At 35.8% G+C, this 19,443-nt stretch overlaps 1 protein-coding gene across 2 annotated transcripts in view; it reads right to left on the reverse strand.

Annotated features, from left to right (window-relative positions):
* Nucleotides 1-1,587: 1,587 nt before the first annotated feature.
* LOC124545201 (fatty acyl-CoA reductase 1-like) overlaps nucleotides 1,588-19,443 on the reverse strand; it is a 269,460-nt gene continuing 251,604 nt past the window's right edge. For both annotated transcript variants that reach the window (XM_047124067.1, XM_047124068.1), the window contains 2 exons: nucleotides 10,358-10,615; nucleotides 1,588-2,600 (listed from right to left, as the gene is read on the reverse strand). In XM_047124067.1, coding sequence (XP_046980023.1) covers nucleotides 2,381-2,600; nucleotides 10,358-10,615 — 478 coding nt within the window. In that variant the 3' untranslated portion in view covers nucleotides 1,588-2,380. The remainder of the gene's footprint in view (nucleotides 2,601-10,357; nucleotides 10,616-19,443) is intronic.

Here is a 19,443-nt window from a genome sequence, read left to right on the forward strand (position 1 = left end):
ATTAAACTTCCCCAATTCCCGACCAGTTTTTGTTGACTTCAAATATGTTATCTCATTCCTTATGTATGTAGCAAATTATATCTGTGACCACAATTACTTCTCCATTGAGTGGAAAACATACAGAAATATCTGTGGCACATCCACTGATGCTAACATCTCAGCCTCACATATGAAGCTGTTTTTGTACCATCCATAACACTCTTTTAGTCAACAAAACACTCACATGGTTCATATATGTTGATGATATCTTTATACTCTAAACCCAGAACAAGACACATTCTCTTCTATTTCAGACAACCTCAACACCTTATTTCCTTAGCATTTTATTTTCTTCTATTTGGTTCAACCAGTCACGTGGCTGGAGTTTGACCACTGTGTTTTTAGTGTCTCCTTAAAAATCTCTGTAGGTATTAAGCCTGCCAACTACAAACCTCACCTCCCTCCTATAATGTGGCACCAATAATTTATGGTACATCTATGGTGATGAGCAGTTCCTCTTACAATTTGCTTTACACATGCATAGATTAATTTTCCAGTAATGAGACAAATGATGCTAAGTATAAACATATCTTATTAGTCTCACATATGGTTTAGTGTTATAAATGTCTCCAACAATATGAGAAAATTGAGTAATCATTTGACTGTCAGTACTTACTCAGATACATTTAATTATTGGAAATTTTGGTTTGAGATTAAAACTTCTGAGTTTTCTAGCTATAGGGTCTCACTGTGTACAGAAAATTCAAACTGATTATGATCAGGCACTTTCATTATGGCTCGTATAATTACACCAGACATAGGAGAAACATTACAGATAATAATAGTTCAAACATCTCCACCAGACACAAAAGCACACACACCCTATCCAAAGAACACCGAGTCCAAAGACAATTTACTCTGCACTTGGCAAGTAGCAGTTACTGGTGGGTGATGGTCATCACAGATTGGTTGTACTATGGGAAAAACAATTAAACAAACAATAAAGTTGAAAGTTGTACTTCCATGTATTAATACAAAAACATTTTATAAATATTATGAACATGTTTTCAAGAAACAAAGTAAAAATTATAAACATATAAATTATGGGAACTTGTTTCTATTGTATGACTACAGATCAGTTCCTATTCTGATGTTTCCTATTGTTGATAACAAAAGTTTATATAATAAACTAGTAGAACTCTGAAGCTGAGCTTGGTATGAAATACAAAACATATCAACTAAAAAGTGATAATTTTTAGAAATTTTCTCTTATATTCCAGTGTTTTTACAGGTACTTATAAAACCAGAGATGAACAGATCTTTGAAAACTTACAAAATTTGGACATTCATTTAATAGAACACTAGATACAGCACTGTGTCTTAATAGATGTGAAACAGAATGGCTACTAACAAATTCGAAAACATAAACATTTTAATGCAAAAATAAAAATAAAATTACGACCCCTTTTTGTTAGCAGCTCATATGTCAAAAAGTGGAATGTAATGAGTATCACATGTTCCTTTTAATACTTCTTTGCCACAAACTGATATGAATTAAAGAAGATTAAAATTAGAAAATTTCCCTTTGGAAAATATTGATGGATGACCCACATTAAGAATGAACTGATGATCAATGAACAGTCATCATAAGTGTGAGATTTTCTGTACACACAATCCTTTTATATGTTCTATGTAGAAGAAGAGTTTTCATATTCACTCTATTATGCCTGTTAACATGTTTGTCATTTTCATTTTAATATGAATATAGGTCTGCCACATCAATCAATCATCAATCTTATTCCATTCTATGCTTACCATTTATATTTTAAAAGAAGTTATTTTTAATATTCTTCAGCAAATCTGTTATTTCCTTTCAACATGGCATTTAAAATATTTTAGCCACATGGAATAACATAAAAACTTCTGTAGTCAGAAAACTACACATCTTTCTTGATGATTAATGTGTGCCTTCTGATGTTTCCTGAGCTTCTCATTAATACACTGTTTCACACTAACTTGAACTTCAACATGGCTTCACAATGACAGTCTCGTTCCTGAGATTCCTCATTCTCATGAGACAACATGTATTTGAATCACAAAAGTATCTTGTTTCTAATGTGTCTGCTCCCTCCTTTGAAGCAACAGTTACAGCACAATGAAATACAGTTTCATGAGAATGGTTAAAACAGTTTCTTATAATCCCTCTTCACATAGAGTTTTAAAAGTTCAAATTATTTGTATAAATAAGAAAATTCAATGAGTTAAGTTCATGGGAACCATACACTCTTCATGTAAAGCTATAGCTTATAAAAAATCTTAAACAGAACATTTCTTCATTTGTTCTTCCATTCATAGTTGTATTATGGAACAATAACCTATAACATGGCTAACAGAGGTTTTTTCAATCTTGGACCATATGAGATGTGTCATAAATTAAATCATCTGGAGACACAGAAATGTCATCTGCAAGTACCCTAACAACAGGAACATTGTTGAAAAGTGTTACAATGTGTCCCATCACAAATTCCAGCGTCGCCAGTATAGGTTCTGACCATGTGTACAAGGACCAGATGAGGAGGCCATAGAAAATTGCCAACACTGTATGATGTAACCAGTATAACCTAGAAAGAGAAATATATTATCTGTAAAATACAGCATTTCCAAATACAACTAAAACAGTGTTTATCATGAATATACTTAAGAGTGAATAATTTAGTTTAATCTTATACAACCTCAAACAACACAAACTGAAACAGCTCAAAAGAAGTGAAATACAATAATGTACTATATGAGGATGTTGTATGTTGGAACACTTTTTAAACATTTGCCCCTTGTCCACCTCAGAACGGAAATTAAATAAAATTTTTTATTCCATTTTCAAATGATACCACTCACTTTTTTTCTTGAAATTATAAAATTTACTCATGAAAAGTAAGGTTTTACAAATGTGAAAAATTTCCAGTCATTTTAAGTGATTCTACTGAGGGTGCTTGGTGAAACATTGTGTATTGTATTGACTGAATGAAACACTTCTTTAGACTTGTTTGGCAAAGTTTAATATTGGTGAATGGCAGCATTGTGCACTAGCAAATGGGCTAGTAACCCAAAAAGAATACAGGAAAAAATGTTGTGAAACAATGCTAAAAAATATAATTATAAAAGCAGCCATTAGATTGAATCACTGACCATGAAACATGTGTTCATAGGTACACAATCCTCAAGGTACAACACCTTCCCCTAAATTATATGATTATTGTAATATTTTTTTGTTTTTCTAATGGATAAAAAAACTAAAATGAAATTAAGAAATCTGCAGATTCCTATTACAGAAACTTATTGATATATTTTATTGAAGTTAGATACATCTATAAATACCAAATATGCTCCAATTATTAATCTTAATTGATTTGAAGTCACAATTGCAGACATCATTTGCGAGGTGGGTAGTTACAGACTGTATGACCACCTTCATATATATAGTGATCCCAATGTGATCCATAACAGCAGGATCATTATTAAAATAAAAAATGTCATGTGACGAGGGCCTCCCGTCGGGTCGACTGTTCGCCGGGTGCAAGTCTTTCAATTTGACACCACTTCAGTGACTTGTGCATCGATATGGATGAAATGATGATGATTAGGACAACACAACACCCAGTCCCTGAGCGGAGAAAATCTCCGACCCAGCGGGGAATCGAACGCGGGCCCTTACGATTGACATTCTGTCGCACTGACCACTCAGCTACCGGGGGAGGAAAACAGGATCATAATGAAGCATGATCATAGTTATGATCAAGAAGCATCTTTCCCTTAATGAAATGGATCTGTTGTAATGCCTAAAATTGGTTTTCCTCCAAATAACATAAGCAAAAATGACTGGAAATTAACTGATTAATACATCAAATGATGTCAGTTATCAGTGGATAATACATATTCTCTAGTTAGTGTTTTCATTGTATTTATTCTCTAACAGAGGTCAGTATCATCATATTACAGCCTTAATTATCATTTTGATCCATTTTGTTTTGCATTATACAATTGCCATTTATAATGTTTACCCATCTACCCATACAAAGATTCTTATACTGACTTACGACATTATGTTGTTCAGCCATAAATTCATTATTCACTCTCTCATCATTCTTTTTCAGTACTATCAGTGATGAATGAATCTTTTATTCTGTCTGCCAGATTATGACTTAAATACCTTCCCTTTCTTTTGCAGATTCATTGAAAATCAGTATTCATTGTACATGCTAGGTCCTGCTTGAAAATTTTAAAAACCTGGTTTTCTTTCTTACATGCCGTGTCCTATAAAGGCTCTTTTGCATAGCTTGCACAGCATTGTGTTCTGGGAGAACAGGTATACTCAAGGATGGATTAGGAAATCCACCTTGTTTTTACTTCAAAGCTTATGGTCATTCCTATGTTATGACATAGCTAATCAGGACTGTATAATTTCTTCAGTCTGTTCACCACCTTGTATAAACAGTCCAAAAAATTTATATTTAATCACAGAATAAGTGATTTCTTCCTACTCACTGCACAACATTCATTCTATGTGGCAGAATGCTGTAGACTTCTCAAGTGAGGAATGAAATATAAATGGAAAACAACAAGCAAAATTAGATTACATTTATGTCACTGGCATGCTGGATATTTAATACATGCCATAAAATTTGTTGGAAGAAGATTATGAAAAACTGTTACTGGACTGGACTATCCTTTATGACTTATCATTTAAGCAGACATATTTTTCTTCTTTTTTTCTGTTTTCATCATGTTATGCAAATCATATCACAAAGCCTTTAGATTAGCAGGTTTTTTGTGTGTTGTATGGACCATAATTGTAACCTCAATAGCTCTCAGTTTGCAAATGCAAAATACTCTCTCAATGAAAAATGTCACAAAGAAATTTGATTTCAGTTTGAGGTTAATTTCATTATCTATAAGAATCTTCACATCACTGGCAGAAATCAGTTTGATTATTTATTTGTCATTCACTGAACTATGTAGTCCATTTATCTTGTAATTGATCTATTAGGAAACTTCTTGTTGTTATTGACATTTACACAAATATGTATTGTATCCATCTTGTATTATTATGTTATAGTTAATATCATTTGTCATGTTGAAGTTTATATTATTATTATTATTATTGTTATTATTATTATTATGTTTACATTGATGACACCAATTGCATGTAAATATGTTCAACGGTGGAATAAAACATTTGTATTTGTATTTATTTGTAATACCTTACTGCTTTCTGTCTTACTCTAAGGAAGAGTGACAGATAATAAATAATTTTACTTTCTGCTACTAAATTTAGGAACTCTCTCTCTCTCTCTCTCTCTCAAACACACACACACACACACACACACACACACACACACACACACACACACACTCCATTATGTGAACTTCATTTAACAATGTATATGGAATTCTCAGAGAGGAACAGACACTCTTACTATGTCATGTGTTGAAGTGCGCATCATCTTGAGCTATTGTACCACAGTGTCCTTCTTCATTTTCTGTGTTACATTCTCCTTCTCTATGTTTAAATCTATTAATGTGATCCCTTTTCTATCTGTACACTCTTCTGTTTGAAAGGATAATGAGTATACTCTTCTATTTGAAAGAATAATGATACCAATGTATGCATTTTTCTTATGTGGCTTCTTCTATTGTTTGTTAGTCTTTGTCAGTAATTGAAACATTTTTGCAATATGTTTTATTTTGATGGTTCAAACAGCTCTGAGCACTATGGGACTTAATATCTGAGGTCATCAGTCCCCTATAACTTAGAACTACTTAAAACTATCTAACCTAAGCACATCACACACATGCATGCCCGAGGCAGGATTCAAACCTCCAGCCATAGCGGTCGCGCGGCTCCAGACTGAAGCGCCTAGAACCGCTCAGCCATAGCAGCTGGCCTGTTGCATTTTAAGTCAGCTTTTAGTACCATCACTAAATGATTTGCTGATCTTTTATCATTTGTACACATGTACCAAGTTCCATGTTCATATTCTTTTTCCATATGTATATGCCCATTCATATGTTCAATTTTTACATTTTCCTTGGCATGCAGAACTGAGGTTTTGGCAAGTTTCTCAGTGATAAGGTTCCCTTATGCTACTGTAGGTGCATGACCACAATCATCCATTCTGCCAACCTGCATTGTGAAATTACATTAGTGGGTGGTTGCCATTGGATGCTACTCAGTTATATGTTGTGAGTCCTCTCCTTTCGTGTTATTACCCTCTTTCCCTATCACTATTTTCTTTATTATTCTCTTGAGGTATAATTTTTGCTGAATTCCTCCAAAAGTACCAGATTTTCTCTCCATCTATCTATCCACATGCTATGAGACATATCACTTCCCTTGAAGCAGTGTCCAAATTAGTATACTTTACTCTTGTGTTTATGGTGCTGGCTATGGTATTTCTTTTGTATATAATTAGTTATAGAATCACAAAGTTACACAGATTTGAATGGACTTTTCATTGCAAGCAAAGCTAATATTTCATGAATAATAGAATATCTATCATGTAACAAAATGGACATGCAAGTATATTGCCAATGGCAATTCCCCAATTTTTTTATGTTTTACTGTAATTTGTACCATATTTTTGAGAAGAAGTGATGGGGGTTATGTGCTCTTTCAAGAATTGTCAGTTTAGCTTTCATTTTATAATTTGTTTATGATGATAACTTGCAAAAATTTTCAACCTCAAATTTTAATAATATGTCTTTGTATACGATTTGTATGTGTCTAGATACTAGTTTAATTCTTGCACTTTTTGACTCGTATGTTGATTGTTCAATAATTTTATACAAACATTTGTGATAATTGCATCTTTGTCTTTGATCTCTTCTTTTTTGCCTAAGTAACTCAGTAAGATAAAGTTTTATTGGTCTATTTTTCCCAAATAATGAGTCAAACCTAAGTGTTTAAACCTGTATTCTATTTACTTATGCATGTCTGCTGAAGTCACCAATGTTCATGCAAAGAAATGTTTTAACAAGAAAAGGTGAAAAAAGGGACTAATACACTGCAGAGAATTTAATGATATGTTACTTAGGACACAGAAGGGATGAAATAAAACTAAAGTGATATCAGGTTTGAAAATGACAGTAAGCAATCACTATGAGCATAAAACAAAGACAGCAAAGCATAAATAATTACCAAAAATGATCATGAACTTAATTTTACTTGTTATTAAACTCATACACACATGAAAGACAATTGAAGTATTGTGCACTGAGACACTATTCAATCTACTAATGATGCTAAAAATATTGTTATGGAATGTTATAATACTATTTTGTACACTATTAGAATTTTACTTCTGCAACTGATTAATAATCATTTTGTTAGTTTTGCATTGCACTGCTATGAAATGCCACATAATTAGAGTGATTTGATTTTCTTGCACTAAACTAGTGTAGCAAATGTGTGACTATTTTTTTCTTTTCTTTTTTTTCACATAGGTTCAACTGATAACTGTGAAATTTACAAATATAAACATTGCTATGTTCTTTGTAGGAAAGACCTTAATTGTGTTACTTATGCACAAAAAAATAATGGACAATGTTTCAGTTCAATAACGTAATTTTTGTTAAGTAAATATTATTGTTGACATGTCACTTACATATAGCTTGCATATTTGAACTTTCAGAAAATTGTTTTTCAAAAATTTAATTATTTCTACATTTTCTTTTTTTTTTCAAAATTAAGCTTTGGGCAGTTCCATTATTTTGCTGTCAGTCTTTTGCTCACATTTTCATGCTTACAAAATTCTTGCTGGACTACATAATGAAACTGCTCGGTGCACCTTATTTCATCACGTATTGTAGAATAAAATACACTGTTAAATATTCAATATGATCCAAGAGAATATAAATTGTAATTTTGCTTTTAGTTTCATTTTAGCAACATTAACACAGTTGTCTTACATATTTATTAACAGAAAATATCAATTTAACAAAAAAAATTATCAGCTATCAGGAAACATAATTATTTTTATATTTTCAATGTTATTTCAAAATAGTAATTTCATTTAGTTACTGGTATTTACAATTATTATGATTGTATTTAATGTTTGAGTAATTGTTTTGAAAACAATCTTAAAAGACTTTTTTTACATGAACACTTAATCAAATGTAAGCTCCTCTGAATGTAAAAAAAAAAAAAAAAAAAAAAAAAAATAATCTGACATGTAATTGTAGCCACTTTTAGTGATTGTGTAAGTTGTTGTAAGTTGTTGTTATGAAGATTTGAGTTGAAAGAATTGTCTTGTAGTGTGCAGAACTTATCAGTTTGCATTAGTTAAAACATGGTAAATTTTTATGGCTGGAAGAAGAAGAATTTATAACACTTACTAAAAATTGAAGTGAAAAGAAAGTTGCCTGCAAACTTTATAATATTTCATTGCACACATCTCAAAATAAACCTGATTTCCTCTCAGAAGATGAAGAATTACTCCACTAGACAGAAATCCAATAACTAATTCACCTTACTGCAAATGAGCACTTCAAGTTACGTAAAAACCATTAATTTTGTAGCTTTACCAGCACTTCTCATTCTAATATGAATCTTATAAGCAAAGTATATTTTTGCAAAGTTTGTAATGTTTTAACGCTTTAAGTGTTGCAGCCAATAGAGCAATGAGGGAGGTTAGGCTGTGCAAGACACAGAGATGCTATGTACTCACATGTAACCGCTTTATCAGCACCTGACAGAGTCTGAAGGGGCCATTTGGCCAGCTGTTTGAATCATGCAGTATCCACATTTGTGGGGCATTCAGATGTGATTGTGGCTTAATGTTGGGCAGCATGGAAACATGAGGGCAGGCATATTAATAAAAAAGGTTATGGTTAACCATGTCTGACTGCCACAAGAGAGGATTGCCACAATGTGCACCAAAAACTTTGTAACCCCTTCACACCAACAACTGTCTCCTAGAACAAATAATGATCAACCCACAATATCCTGTGTCATTCTGTACAATTGACCACACAGCAGCCAGACTTTAAAGTTACTGTCCCATGTATAGGTTGCAGTTAACACCACAACACAAATGACTGCATTTGGATTAGTGCAGTGACTAAGGGGCATGGACTGCCCATGAATGGTATCACATTGTGTTTAGCAATGAAGCATGGTTCTGCACTATCCTGGATGATGATTTTTGGTGAGTATGTCAGTGACTTGGGAAGAGATCCAGTCCTTCTACTGTTTTTGAGAGACACAGTGCTGTTACCTTGGCATAACGGTGTGGAGAGCCATTAGGGATGGCTTCAGATTATAGCTGCTAGTGATTGGGGGAACTTCAGTGGCAAAAGGGTACATCACAGACACCCTACTTTCTCATGTGTGACAACGTATCTCTATGAACTATCTGCATGATGTTGAAGTATACCTGTAGCCAGTAAAAAACTCAGATCTCTCCACAACAGAACATGTGTGGGACTAGCTTGGACATTAACTCCATCCCAGTGCCAGTATCTGGGATATTAAGGACAAGTTACAACAGTTGTGGACCATCTTGCCTAAGGAGATTGTACAGTTGCTTTTTGACACTTTTCCCAAAAATAATCACTGCATGAATCCTGGCCAGAGGAGGTACAATGTGATATTGATAAGTGGATTCATGGTGCCAAATTCTTTGTGTATTTGGATTTATTTTGTAATGATTGAAAAACATCATGTAGCCTCTCAACCTGTGAAATTTCATTTCATTTCCTCCTTGCCTTGTAGTTGCTTCACCTTTTTTTTATTGGCAGTGTATAAGAATGTGTGAAAGCAACGTTAATGATTTAAAACATACAGTATATAATAATTATCAAAAGCTCATTATAGAAACAATGTGTTATTATTACTTTTGCTGCTGTATCACTGGCTCATTCTGCAACCCTGAAGGCTCTTTTTCATACTGATGTTCATGATACATAATGGCATATAGTAAAATTAAATTACTTCATCAAATACATTATAAGTTAATTAAAGTTCAATGAGTTATGTTAAGATACTGTTCAACACTAGGTATGTAGTGCATAATTAGAGGAATATTTATCATCCTCCTAGATGTTCTTGTAGCTAGCTCTGGCTCTAATTTTAATTTGGGTCATACTGTCAGGAGATGATAGTGGTCAAGTTTGTGTGAGCTGTGCATGTAGGTATTTGTGAGTGTGTTTTTCTGTCTGATGAAGGGCTTCATCTGATCACTAATGTCTAATAGTCCACTATTAATTGCACCTGTCTGCTGAGCAGTGTCTCTTGTATGTGATGAGTATCAATTTATCCAAATAGTTATATCATTATTTCATTCCAGATTTTCCATTGCCAGGCTGTAATATAAATACCTACTTTCTCATGTGCCGTTGAGCATTGGGCAAATTTTCTATGTCTTCCTTCAGGATATATAATTTTGCCCCAGTAATTGCTTTTCTGCAAAAATCAAACCAATCAATTGGTTTTATATCAGTGTAAAATGTTTCACGATCTTCAGGAACCATAGAGTCAGCTAGTGCATGAAGCCTATCATTGTAAAATAACCATTCATGCACCATGTAGTAACTCAGCATTCCTTGACCCACTTGCAAACGATTCTGTACATTAACCAAGCTGCAAAAATGTTTCAGTCATTAGTAAATATTCAAATCAAATATTGTGAGACAAATAAAGCAGTGACAGAATTTGTGAAGACTGTTAGACAAAAAGCATACAGTTTTGAAGTTTCATAGTGTTAACCTTCACTAACAGAAGAAAGACATGGAATGTCACTTTTAATTACCAAAATTATCATCCTGTATTAAACTTTTGAAATTTGTCAAATAAAGCTTTAAGTAATGATATGAATATAATATAGGGAAACATTCCACATGGCAAAAATATATCTAAAAACAAAGATGATGTGACTTACCAAACAAAAGCACTGGCAGGTCGATAGAAACACAAACAAACACAAACATACACACAAAATTCAAGCTTTCGCAACCAACGGTTGCTTCATCAGGAAAGAGGGAAGGAGAGGGAGAGATGAAAGGATGTGGGTTTTAAGGGAGGGACAGGTATACACTTGTGCGCACGCACACGTATCCGTCCGCATGTGTGCAGGCACAGGCAGACATTTGTCTGTATATACTGTCCTTTTCTCCCCTAAGGTAAGTCTTTCCACTCCCGGGATTGGAATGACTCCCTTAAAACCCACATCCTTTCGTCTCTCCCTCTCCTTCCCTCTTTCCTGATGAAGCAACCATTGGTTGCGAAAGCTTGAATTTTGTGTGTATGTTTGTGTTTGTTTGTGTGTTTATTGACCTGTCAGCGCTTTTGTTTGGTAAGTCACATCATCTTTGTTTTTAGATATAAAGCTTTAAGTAACATATGTAAGCATTTATACAAGAAGAGATCGAGATGATGTTTTAATGCTTAGCTAAATAACTGCTCTGCATTCATCAAAAATTATGGAAACAGTTATGAACTCCCTAACTTTGTATTGTCAAGTTAACTTTTTCTGATATTAAACATGCAACCTTATTCAGGTAGAAAAGTCAAACAGTATCTCACTGGGTAGCATATAATACAGATGAGCTTAATGCAAATACATTTTAACACTAACATTAGTGGATTCCATGGCTTACTGAACTGGAATCTAATGTTGTGATGGCATGTACTGATAAGTCCATTTTGATCATTCCTTTAATAATAGAGTGACTAGAACACTTAAAAATTAATAGTTTGTAGGCCCACCTAGAAAAATGAAAGTTTCTTGTTTCTGCAACATATGATGAAGATGGAGGTGTCACTTTAAAAAATAGTGAGCATGTTTAGTAACATCACTTTGCTAATATCAAGAGAACAATATTGAACATTCATAATGTTGATAAAAATCTTAAAGCTTATATTATGTGACCAAATCAAACTTTTTTCAAGGTTTAAAAGAAAGATATGACGGGGGATCAGAAAGTAATACACAATAATCTTTTTCACCCCTGGTATTGCAGCTGGAATGTTGAAATTTCATGATGATAGAGTTGAAGTTTATGTTACAGAGGATATTTAGCTTTCATGTCCAAGTCTAGTGAGAGAAGCCTGAATTACAAAATGGTGGCGCACATCCTACTGTCATGAACTTGTGAAGAGCATTAAAAAGTGGGCCAAAGGGCATAAACCTAGTGAAATTCATGGGGGCATGTGTGGCATGTATGGAGATGACTCTATGGGCCATAGCAGTGTCTACAGGTAGTGTACATTCCACCAAGAGTGCTGTGTGAACCTTAGTTATTTGCCACCTTCAGGCAGTGAATAACAGCTGCAATGTGACAGAATGTCTGAGCCATTGAGGAGGCAATTTTGAACGATTGGCATGGGCAACTGTGGACCTTATCACAGTAATTCTACATTTCCTTTGGTGTAGTGTATAATATTGTTTGTAATGCATTGAAATTTTGTAATGGTAGCGCTTGGTGGGTACCTAAGAAACTGACAGACAACTACAAGGGCCAGCAAATGATGACAAGCTTGGCTCACTTAATATATAATGCCAAAGAAGAACATACCTTTATGAAAGGAATCATCACTAGTAACGAGTCATGGCTGAAACCAAGCAAGTATCTATGGAGTGTAAATATGCTGATTTCCCAGTACAAAAAATGTTTGAAGTGACTCAATCTGCTAGGAAAGTGTTTGTGGCAGTGTTCTGTGACATGCATAGTTTGTTACTGGTGGACTTTTCATAACTTGGAACCATTGTGAATGCTGCAGCTTACATTTAAACTTTGGTTAAATTGTGTCGTGTTCTTCGTGACAAATATCACAACATTAATGCTTATGGTGTCAAATTTCTTCATGGAAGTAGTCTCTTTCATGTTGCTGTTTCTGTTCATGAAAAAAGTGCCAAATTTGGGTGAGAGTGCTCCAGCATCCAGCGTATTGTCAAGACCTTGCATCACAGACTTTCATCTGTTTGGTCCCATGAAGGAATTCCTGGTTATCCAATGGTTTGTGACAGATATAAAAGTGAAATCAGCAGTCTGCAGATGGCTATACTCCAACCAAATGGACTTCTACAAACAGGGCATATAGAAACAGGTACCATGATGGAAGAAGTGTGTTGGGAATGTTGGTGACAATGAAGAAAAATAGGTACAAGATATAGATTCATTTGTGATTTGTTTTATTTTGTTACCCTAAAATTATTGTGTGTTACTATCCAATCCTCACTCATATGTTTGCCAATATTAAATGTCTTGACTCAGATAAAAATAAAAAGAAACTGACAGGATTTTTTGTATTACACATCAAATAAGCTTCTAGAAGACACGAGACTGAAGAGAATCTTGAGAATGAAACGAAAGTTGTCAGAAAACAGGAATGTAAAAGATGGTACATTAGTAAGCACATTTCCAACTTCAGTTTGAAAATGATAAAGAACAGAATGGAGAATCTTTGTGAGAAACAAACAAAATCAGGAATTAAAATAATAATACCAATAAAGCACAGCAAATGGGTCAAATGAAAGTGGGAGGAGGAAAATAAGTACATAAAAATAAAATTTCTGAAAGGAGTGGCTGATTTGTGTTGAAAACAGGATATTTGCAGAATAAGAAGATATAATGGAAAGCAAATTCCATTTTTCAAGAGAAAATAGTGCTGTACAAGAGGATCCAAATGTAGAGTGTGATATATTGTTGTGTAGCAGGTAAGATGTATACAACAGATACTGTCAGGGGCCACCACCACAGTGGCATAAGTACATGCTTGGCAGTTCGCAATTTCATACATCAGCTTCCAGACGGCGCACACAAATACAAACCTCTTCCTGCCTCTATGCAACTTCCTTAAGTGTGTTGTGTACATCCATGTGACACAAACACTTAGAGAAGCCTGAACCAGCTGTTAGACAGTTCCGTTCAGTGCCTGCAGCCCACTCTGCCCAGTGTTTTAAGACTACCTTCTGACTTATTAGCAGCTATTTTTGGAATAATTTGCCTGTATAGTGTGTCTTAATCACTGTTATCAGTTATAGTAACAATATCATAGAGTGACAGCAAATGTATTAGAGATACCATTGCGTTATGTTTAGGACATCAAGTGCCACACCTCAGAGTGTACCACTAGGTACTATTTTATAACATGTGCTTAACAAATGTTGTTGCTTTATTCCCTATTTTTTTGCCACAAATGTTTACTTAGCAAGTGTGCAATCAGCCAGTTTCAAGGAACAGTAGCAAGGAAATACATTTCTGCTAAAACAAATGCTTGGATGAATTAATAGTAGCATTCAGTTACTATGTTCTAAACATGAAGCATATACCCAAGCCTTTTGAGTCATGTCTTAGAGCATGCTAAGCAATTCACTGCTGGATTTACTTAAGGTATACAGTTTGACTAGGGGCAATCATGGATTTCAGTATTTTATGGTGGCCTTTGCGGTGAACACACTATTAGTGGTGAATGGTGTGACTATTTTTTGATATAGCAGGGCTTTAAATGTTTTTGTTAGTGATAGTGAAATGAAGCCCAGTTGACAGTTGTGTCTGAGGACATTATTTCTCACAGTGATATCACAGACCTTCTGTTACAAAAAATGCACCTAATAGTTGATGCCAGTGTTTGATGTTGTTGTGGTCTTTAGTCCAAAGACTGGTTTGATGCAGCTCTCCACACTACTCTATCCTGTGCAAGCCTCTTCATCTCTGAGTAACTACTGCAACCTAAATCCTTCTGAATCTGCTTACTGCATTCATCTCTTGGCTTCCCTCCATGATTTTTGCCCCCCTATGCTTTCCTCCTGTGTTAAATTGGTGATCCCTTGATGCCTCAGAATGTGTCCTACCAACCAATCCCTTCTTCTAGTCAGGTTGTACCACAAATTTTTCTCTCTTCAATTTTATTCAGTACTTTCTCATTAGTTACATGATCTACCCAGCTAATCTTCAGCATTCTTCTGTAGCACGGTATTTCAAAAGCTTCTATTCTCTTCTGTTTATCACCCATGTTTCACTTACATGCTTGGCTACACTCCACACAAATATTTTCAGAAAGGACTTCCTGACACTTAAATCTACACACAATGTCAATGTAGGAAAGCCATTTCCAGGAGTGTCAGGCATCACAGGTGGAATGATATATCCTGAACCCACACTGACAGTGACTGAGTAGGATTTTGGGTTTGAGAAGCCAGGCAAGATGGTGACTCACCATTCAATCCAATGTCTTTTCTCCACAGTTAGTGAGGGCAACACTACAGTAATAATTGAGTCTAAATGGTTCTTTTCTGGTTTCAGGAGGGGCAGTGGGATTACACTCCTCCATGGGTTGGAAAAATGTCAAATGTTGCAGATTAGGCTGAATAGTGCACAGAAGATTTTTCTAGTTACACTGTAGCATACCATAACATGGCCTAATGGTGTGTCATTAACCACAGACAATTGTCCAATCTGCTCCTACACGGAGAAGGGACAATTGCAATAGTATATTCTTCATTGTCAGTACTATTTAGTAATGAGGGGCCAAATCCTGACAGTCTGTGTCAACAGCCATTCATTCAGTCAGAATGAAACTGTCCTTGAGTATGAGGTTATTTTTAGAGGTTTCTCTAGTCTTGGCAATCTGAGCTGTTAAGCCAAGTTCCTCATTATCAGAGATCTATAAAATTCTATCATCATACCCAAGTTACTAAACCACACATACAGGGTGAAAAGTATTTAAACCGACAAACTCTGGGAGGTTGTAGGGGACATCAAAACAAATATTTTTCTCTAATGCCATTTTTTCTTATGAGTATTTAAACCGGCAGAGGAAAATTTCTCTGGTGGCAAATTAATTAAGCCAACAAACACTTTTCCATTTTTTTATCACCAAGAGACAACACATTAACACCACAACCCAATTTCAATTACAGTAGATTTTCAAAAATGCCTCCATTGACACGTAAACAAAGGTTACACCATCAGATCATGTTCTGTTTGACACAGGGAAAAACCCCAGAAGTATCCTGAATTGTTCCTGCTGCTGCTACTAGCCGGGCAACCAGATCCTCTTCTGATGCAAGAAGAGTTGCGTAAACAAGGTTGCGCATCTCTCCCCACACAAAAAGTCCAGAGGGGACATATCTGGGGATCGAGCAGGCCATGGTACAGGGCCACCTCTGCCAATCCACGTTTCTGGGAACTGTCGGTCCAGGAATCGACGCACAAGACGACTGAAATGTGCCGGTGCCCCGTTATATTGGAACCACATGCGTTGTCTTTTAGGGAGCAGGACTTTTTCCAGCAATTCTGGCAATGCTCTGGCGAGAAAATTGTAATAGTGCCTGCCATTTAATGGCCTAGGTAGCAGATACGGCCCAATTAAACAGTCCCCAACTACACCGAACCACACATTAATGAAGAACTGCACTTGATGAGTGCTAGTAACTGTGGCATATGGGTTATCCTCACTACAAACATGTTAATTGTCCATGTTGAAGACTCCATCATGCCCAAACGTTGCTTCATCAGTAAACAACACAGAGGATGGAAATGTAGGATGCATTTCACACTTTTCTAGGTACCACTGCGAAAACTGTGTTCTGGGTGGATAATCAACTGGTTCCAGGTTGTGGACATGCTGTAAGTAAATGGACGTAACAATTGCTCTCGAAGGACTGTTCTTACATTCGTCTGATTCGTCCCCATGTTACGTGCAATTGCACGAGTGCTGATTGAAGGATCCATGCAAGACAGCTTCCTCAAATTGCAGAGTTCTTAAAGTGTGATGACGTCCCTGTCCTGGTAATCTGCTAAGTGACCTGGTCTCACGCAGACATTGGTACACAGCAGCAAAGGTCATATGATGCGGGATACGGCGATTAGGATATTGTTGTTGATAAACCCGCTGTGCAGCTCATCCTTTGTGATGTGCTACGTAGTACACACCAACCATATCAGTGTACTCACTCTAGGTGTACCGCTCCATTAGTAAACAGAGACAATGCACTAATACACTGGTGGACAGCAGTTGCCTACAACTGAAGAACGTAATACACCCTCTAACAACTGAAGATCGTAATACGGCCTCTAACAATACAGCCGCCACCAGTTTAAATAATTCTCATAGGAAAAAATGACATTAGGGGAAAATATTTGTTTTGATGTCGCGTACAACCTCCCAGAGTTCGTCGGTTTAAATACTTTTCACCCTGTAGAGTCTACAGCAATAGAGGAAACAAAACTGGACATTGAAAGCTAGTTTGCTATGTGGCAAATCATTCATTGGCAGATGAGTGACTACCTTCCCGAATTTTTATTAACTATTTCTGTCCTGGAATTTTCATTATCAAACAATCATATGTTGTAATGATTTTTAATATGTCTTATCTTGCAACTTTGCTCTGCATGTTGTTACAGGTGTCACTAATCAGTAAAGACTTACAAATCTTATGGCCTCCAGCTTATTTTTATTTATGATCTATGTCATTTCAACTGTATCTTCATTCTCTCGCAACTACTAACAAAAACTCAGTTCTTTCCATTTAAAAAACCTTGCCTTTCCCTTTATATTGTTACTGTGGGATGTAATTTAAATATGTATGTTAGTACAAAATTAAAGTAAGACCTCTGTAGCCATGAGAATTCATACAAAATGAGGCACTGATACAGCACAGCAAAGGCAATGATTCAAGTCCCATGCTGTGAGCCAACTGGGAAACGTTCTGAGATGATAACACTGAGACCATAACAACTACTTGATTTTCTAAATTATGACCCCTTGCTTTCAGCTTTTTACTTGGTTAGTAGATATTATAGACATGCTAAAATGGCACTGACAGTCATCATTGTATCAATTAAATGAATTTCTGTGAATCTGTCATGTGGTTCTCAGGGATGATACATGGTATTTCTGTATATTGTAATAACAACTCAGCATTGACCAATCTTCAAGTATTTGCTGCACTAAATAATTATAAAAAGCGTTGTTATTAAGCTATTTTTAAACGTGTACAGGTATTATAAATATAATATAAGTGTTGTTGAATTAGTGGAAGTGTTAGTGAAGTATAAAATAAGATTAAACGGGGTAAGAAGCGTATTTTTCTTCTCGCGCCTGTAGCACGAATCCTAGGCCTAATTCCACGCACGCGAATCGTAAGTAAGCAGTGAATTAAACTTATAGATAAACGTTTCCAGTTGGTATAAATATAATATAAGTGTTGTTACATTAGTGGAAGTGTTAGTGAAGTGTTAAAGAAGATTAAATGGGGTAAGAAGTTTATTTTCCTTATCGCGCCTATAGCACGGATTTTAGGCTTAATTTCATGCGCGCGTATCGTAAGTAAACAGTGAGTTATATGTAATCACCAGTTTTTTTATTCAGTACTCTTTCAATTTATTTATATCTGCCTGAATAGTTTCTAGGGTCCTTTGTTTACGTTTTAGTCACTACTTAAATCAGCTTATATGATTTCTGTTTTTACCATGAGTGAGAAGTGTGTGACATGCCGTAGGATTGTTAGTTCCGGGGTATGGTGTGATGGGTGCTGTAGTTTCTTTCATTGGGGCGAATGTAGTGGCGTGGGAAATGGGGACATAAATAAGGCTCACCAGTGGTATTGTAGGATCTGCAGTAGAGATAGGAGAATGCTGGAACAGGAAGGGAAAATTGCAGCTCTTCAAGCTGACCTAGACAAGGCAAGGGAGGATCTGGACAGGTTAAAGAGGGAGAAGGGTGAACAAAGGTGGGAAGTGGCAACAGGTAATACGGGGAACAGGCAAAGGAGAGCATCAGACAGCTTTGTCATAAATCTTGAAACTAGATTTGACCTGTTGCCTCAGTCAGAATAGGATGAGCCTCATGTAGCTGAAGCTGTAGAAAGGGCACAACAAGCTTTCAAGGACTTGAAAAAGGTAGGGAAATTTGTAAAGAGAAAGAAAGTTCTGTTGTTAGGTAGTTCCCATGGTAGAGGTGTTGGCCAACTACTGCAGGAAAATCTAGGTCCAGAGTACCAGGTCACAAAATTTTTCAAGCCTAGTGCAGATCTTGGTCAGGTAACAGAGGATGTAGGTGCTTTATGCAAGGATTTCACAAAGGAGGATGCCGTGGTTATAGTGGGTGGTCCGGGAAATAGCATTGACAGAGACTCTGAATATTCCATAGAGAGTGACCTGGTGAAGATAGCATCAGATGAAGCATACGAGTGTGGGATTTGTGTCTGTGTTGAGACGCCATGATCAGCCTCATTTGAACTCTTCCGTATGGAGGGTGAACTTGGAGTTGGAGGGGTTGCTTAGGACGGATATAGGGTCCCATATTGGTTTGATTCCTGTGGATGCTATCGATAGGTGGGACTACACTAGGCATGGCCTTCACCTCAATAGGAAAGGGAAGTGATGCTATCGATAGGTGGGACTACACTAGGCATGGCCTTCACCTCAATAGGAAAGGGAAGGGAAAACTGTCTGGGTTGATTG

The sequence above is a fragment of the Schistocerca americana genome, chromosome 8 (genome assembly GCF_021461395.2).
Source record: "Schistocerca americana isolate TAMUIC-IGC-003095 chromosome 8, iqSchAmer2.1, whole genome shotgun sequence".
Lineage (NCBI taxonomy): Eukaryota > Metazoa > Arthropoda > Insecta > Orthoptera > Acrididae > Schistocerca > Schistocerca americana.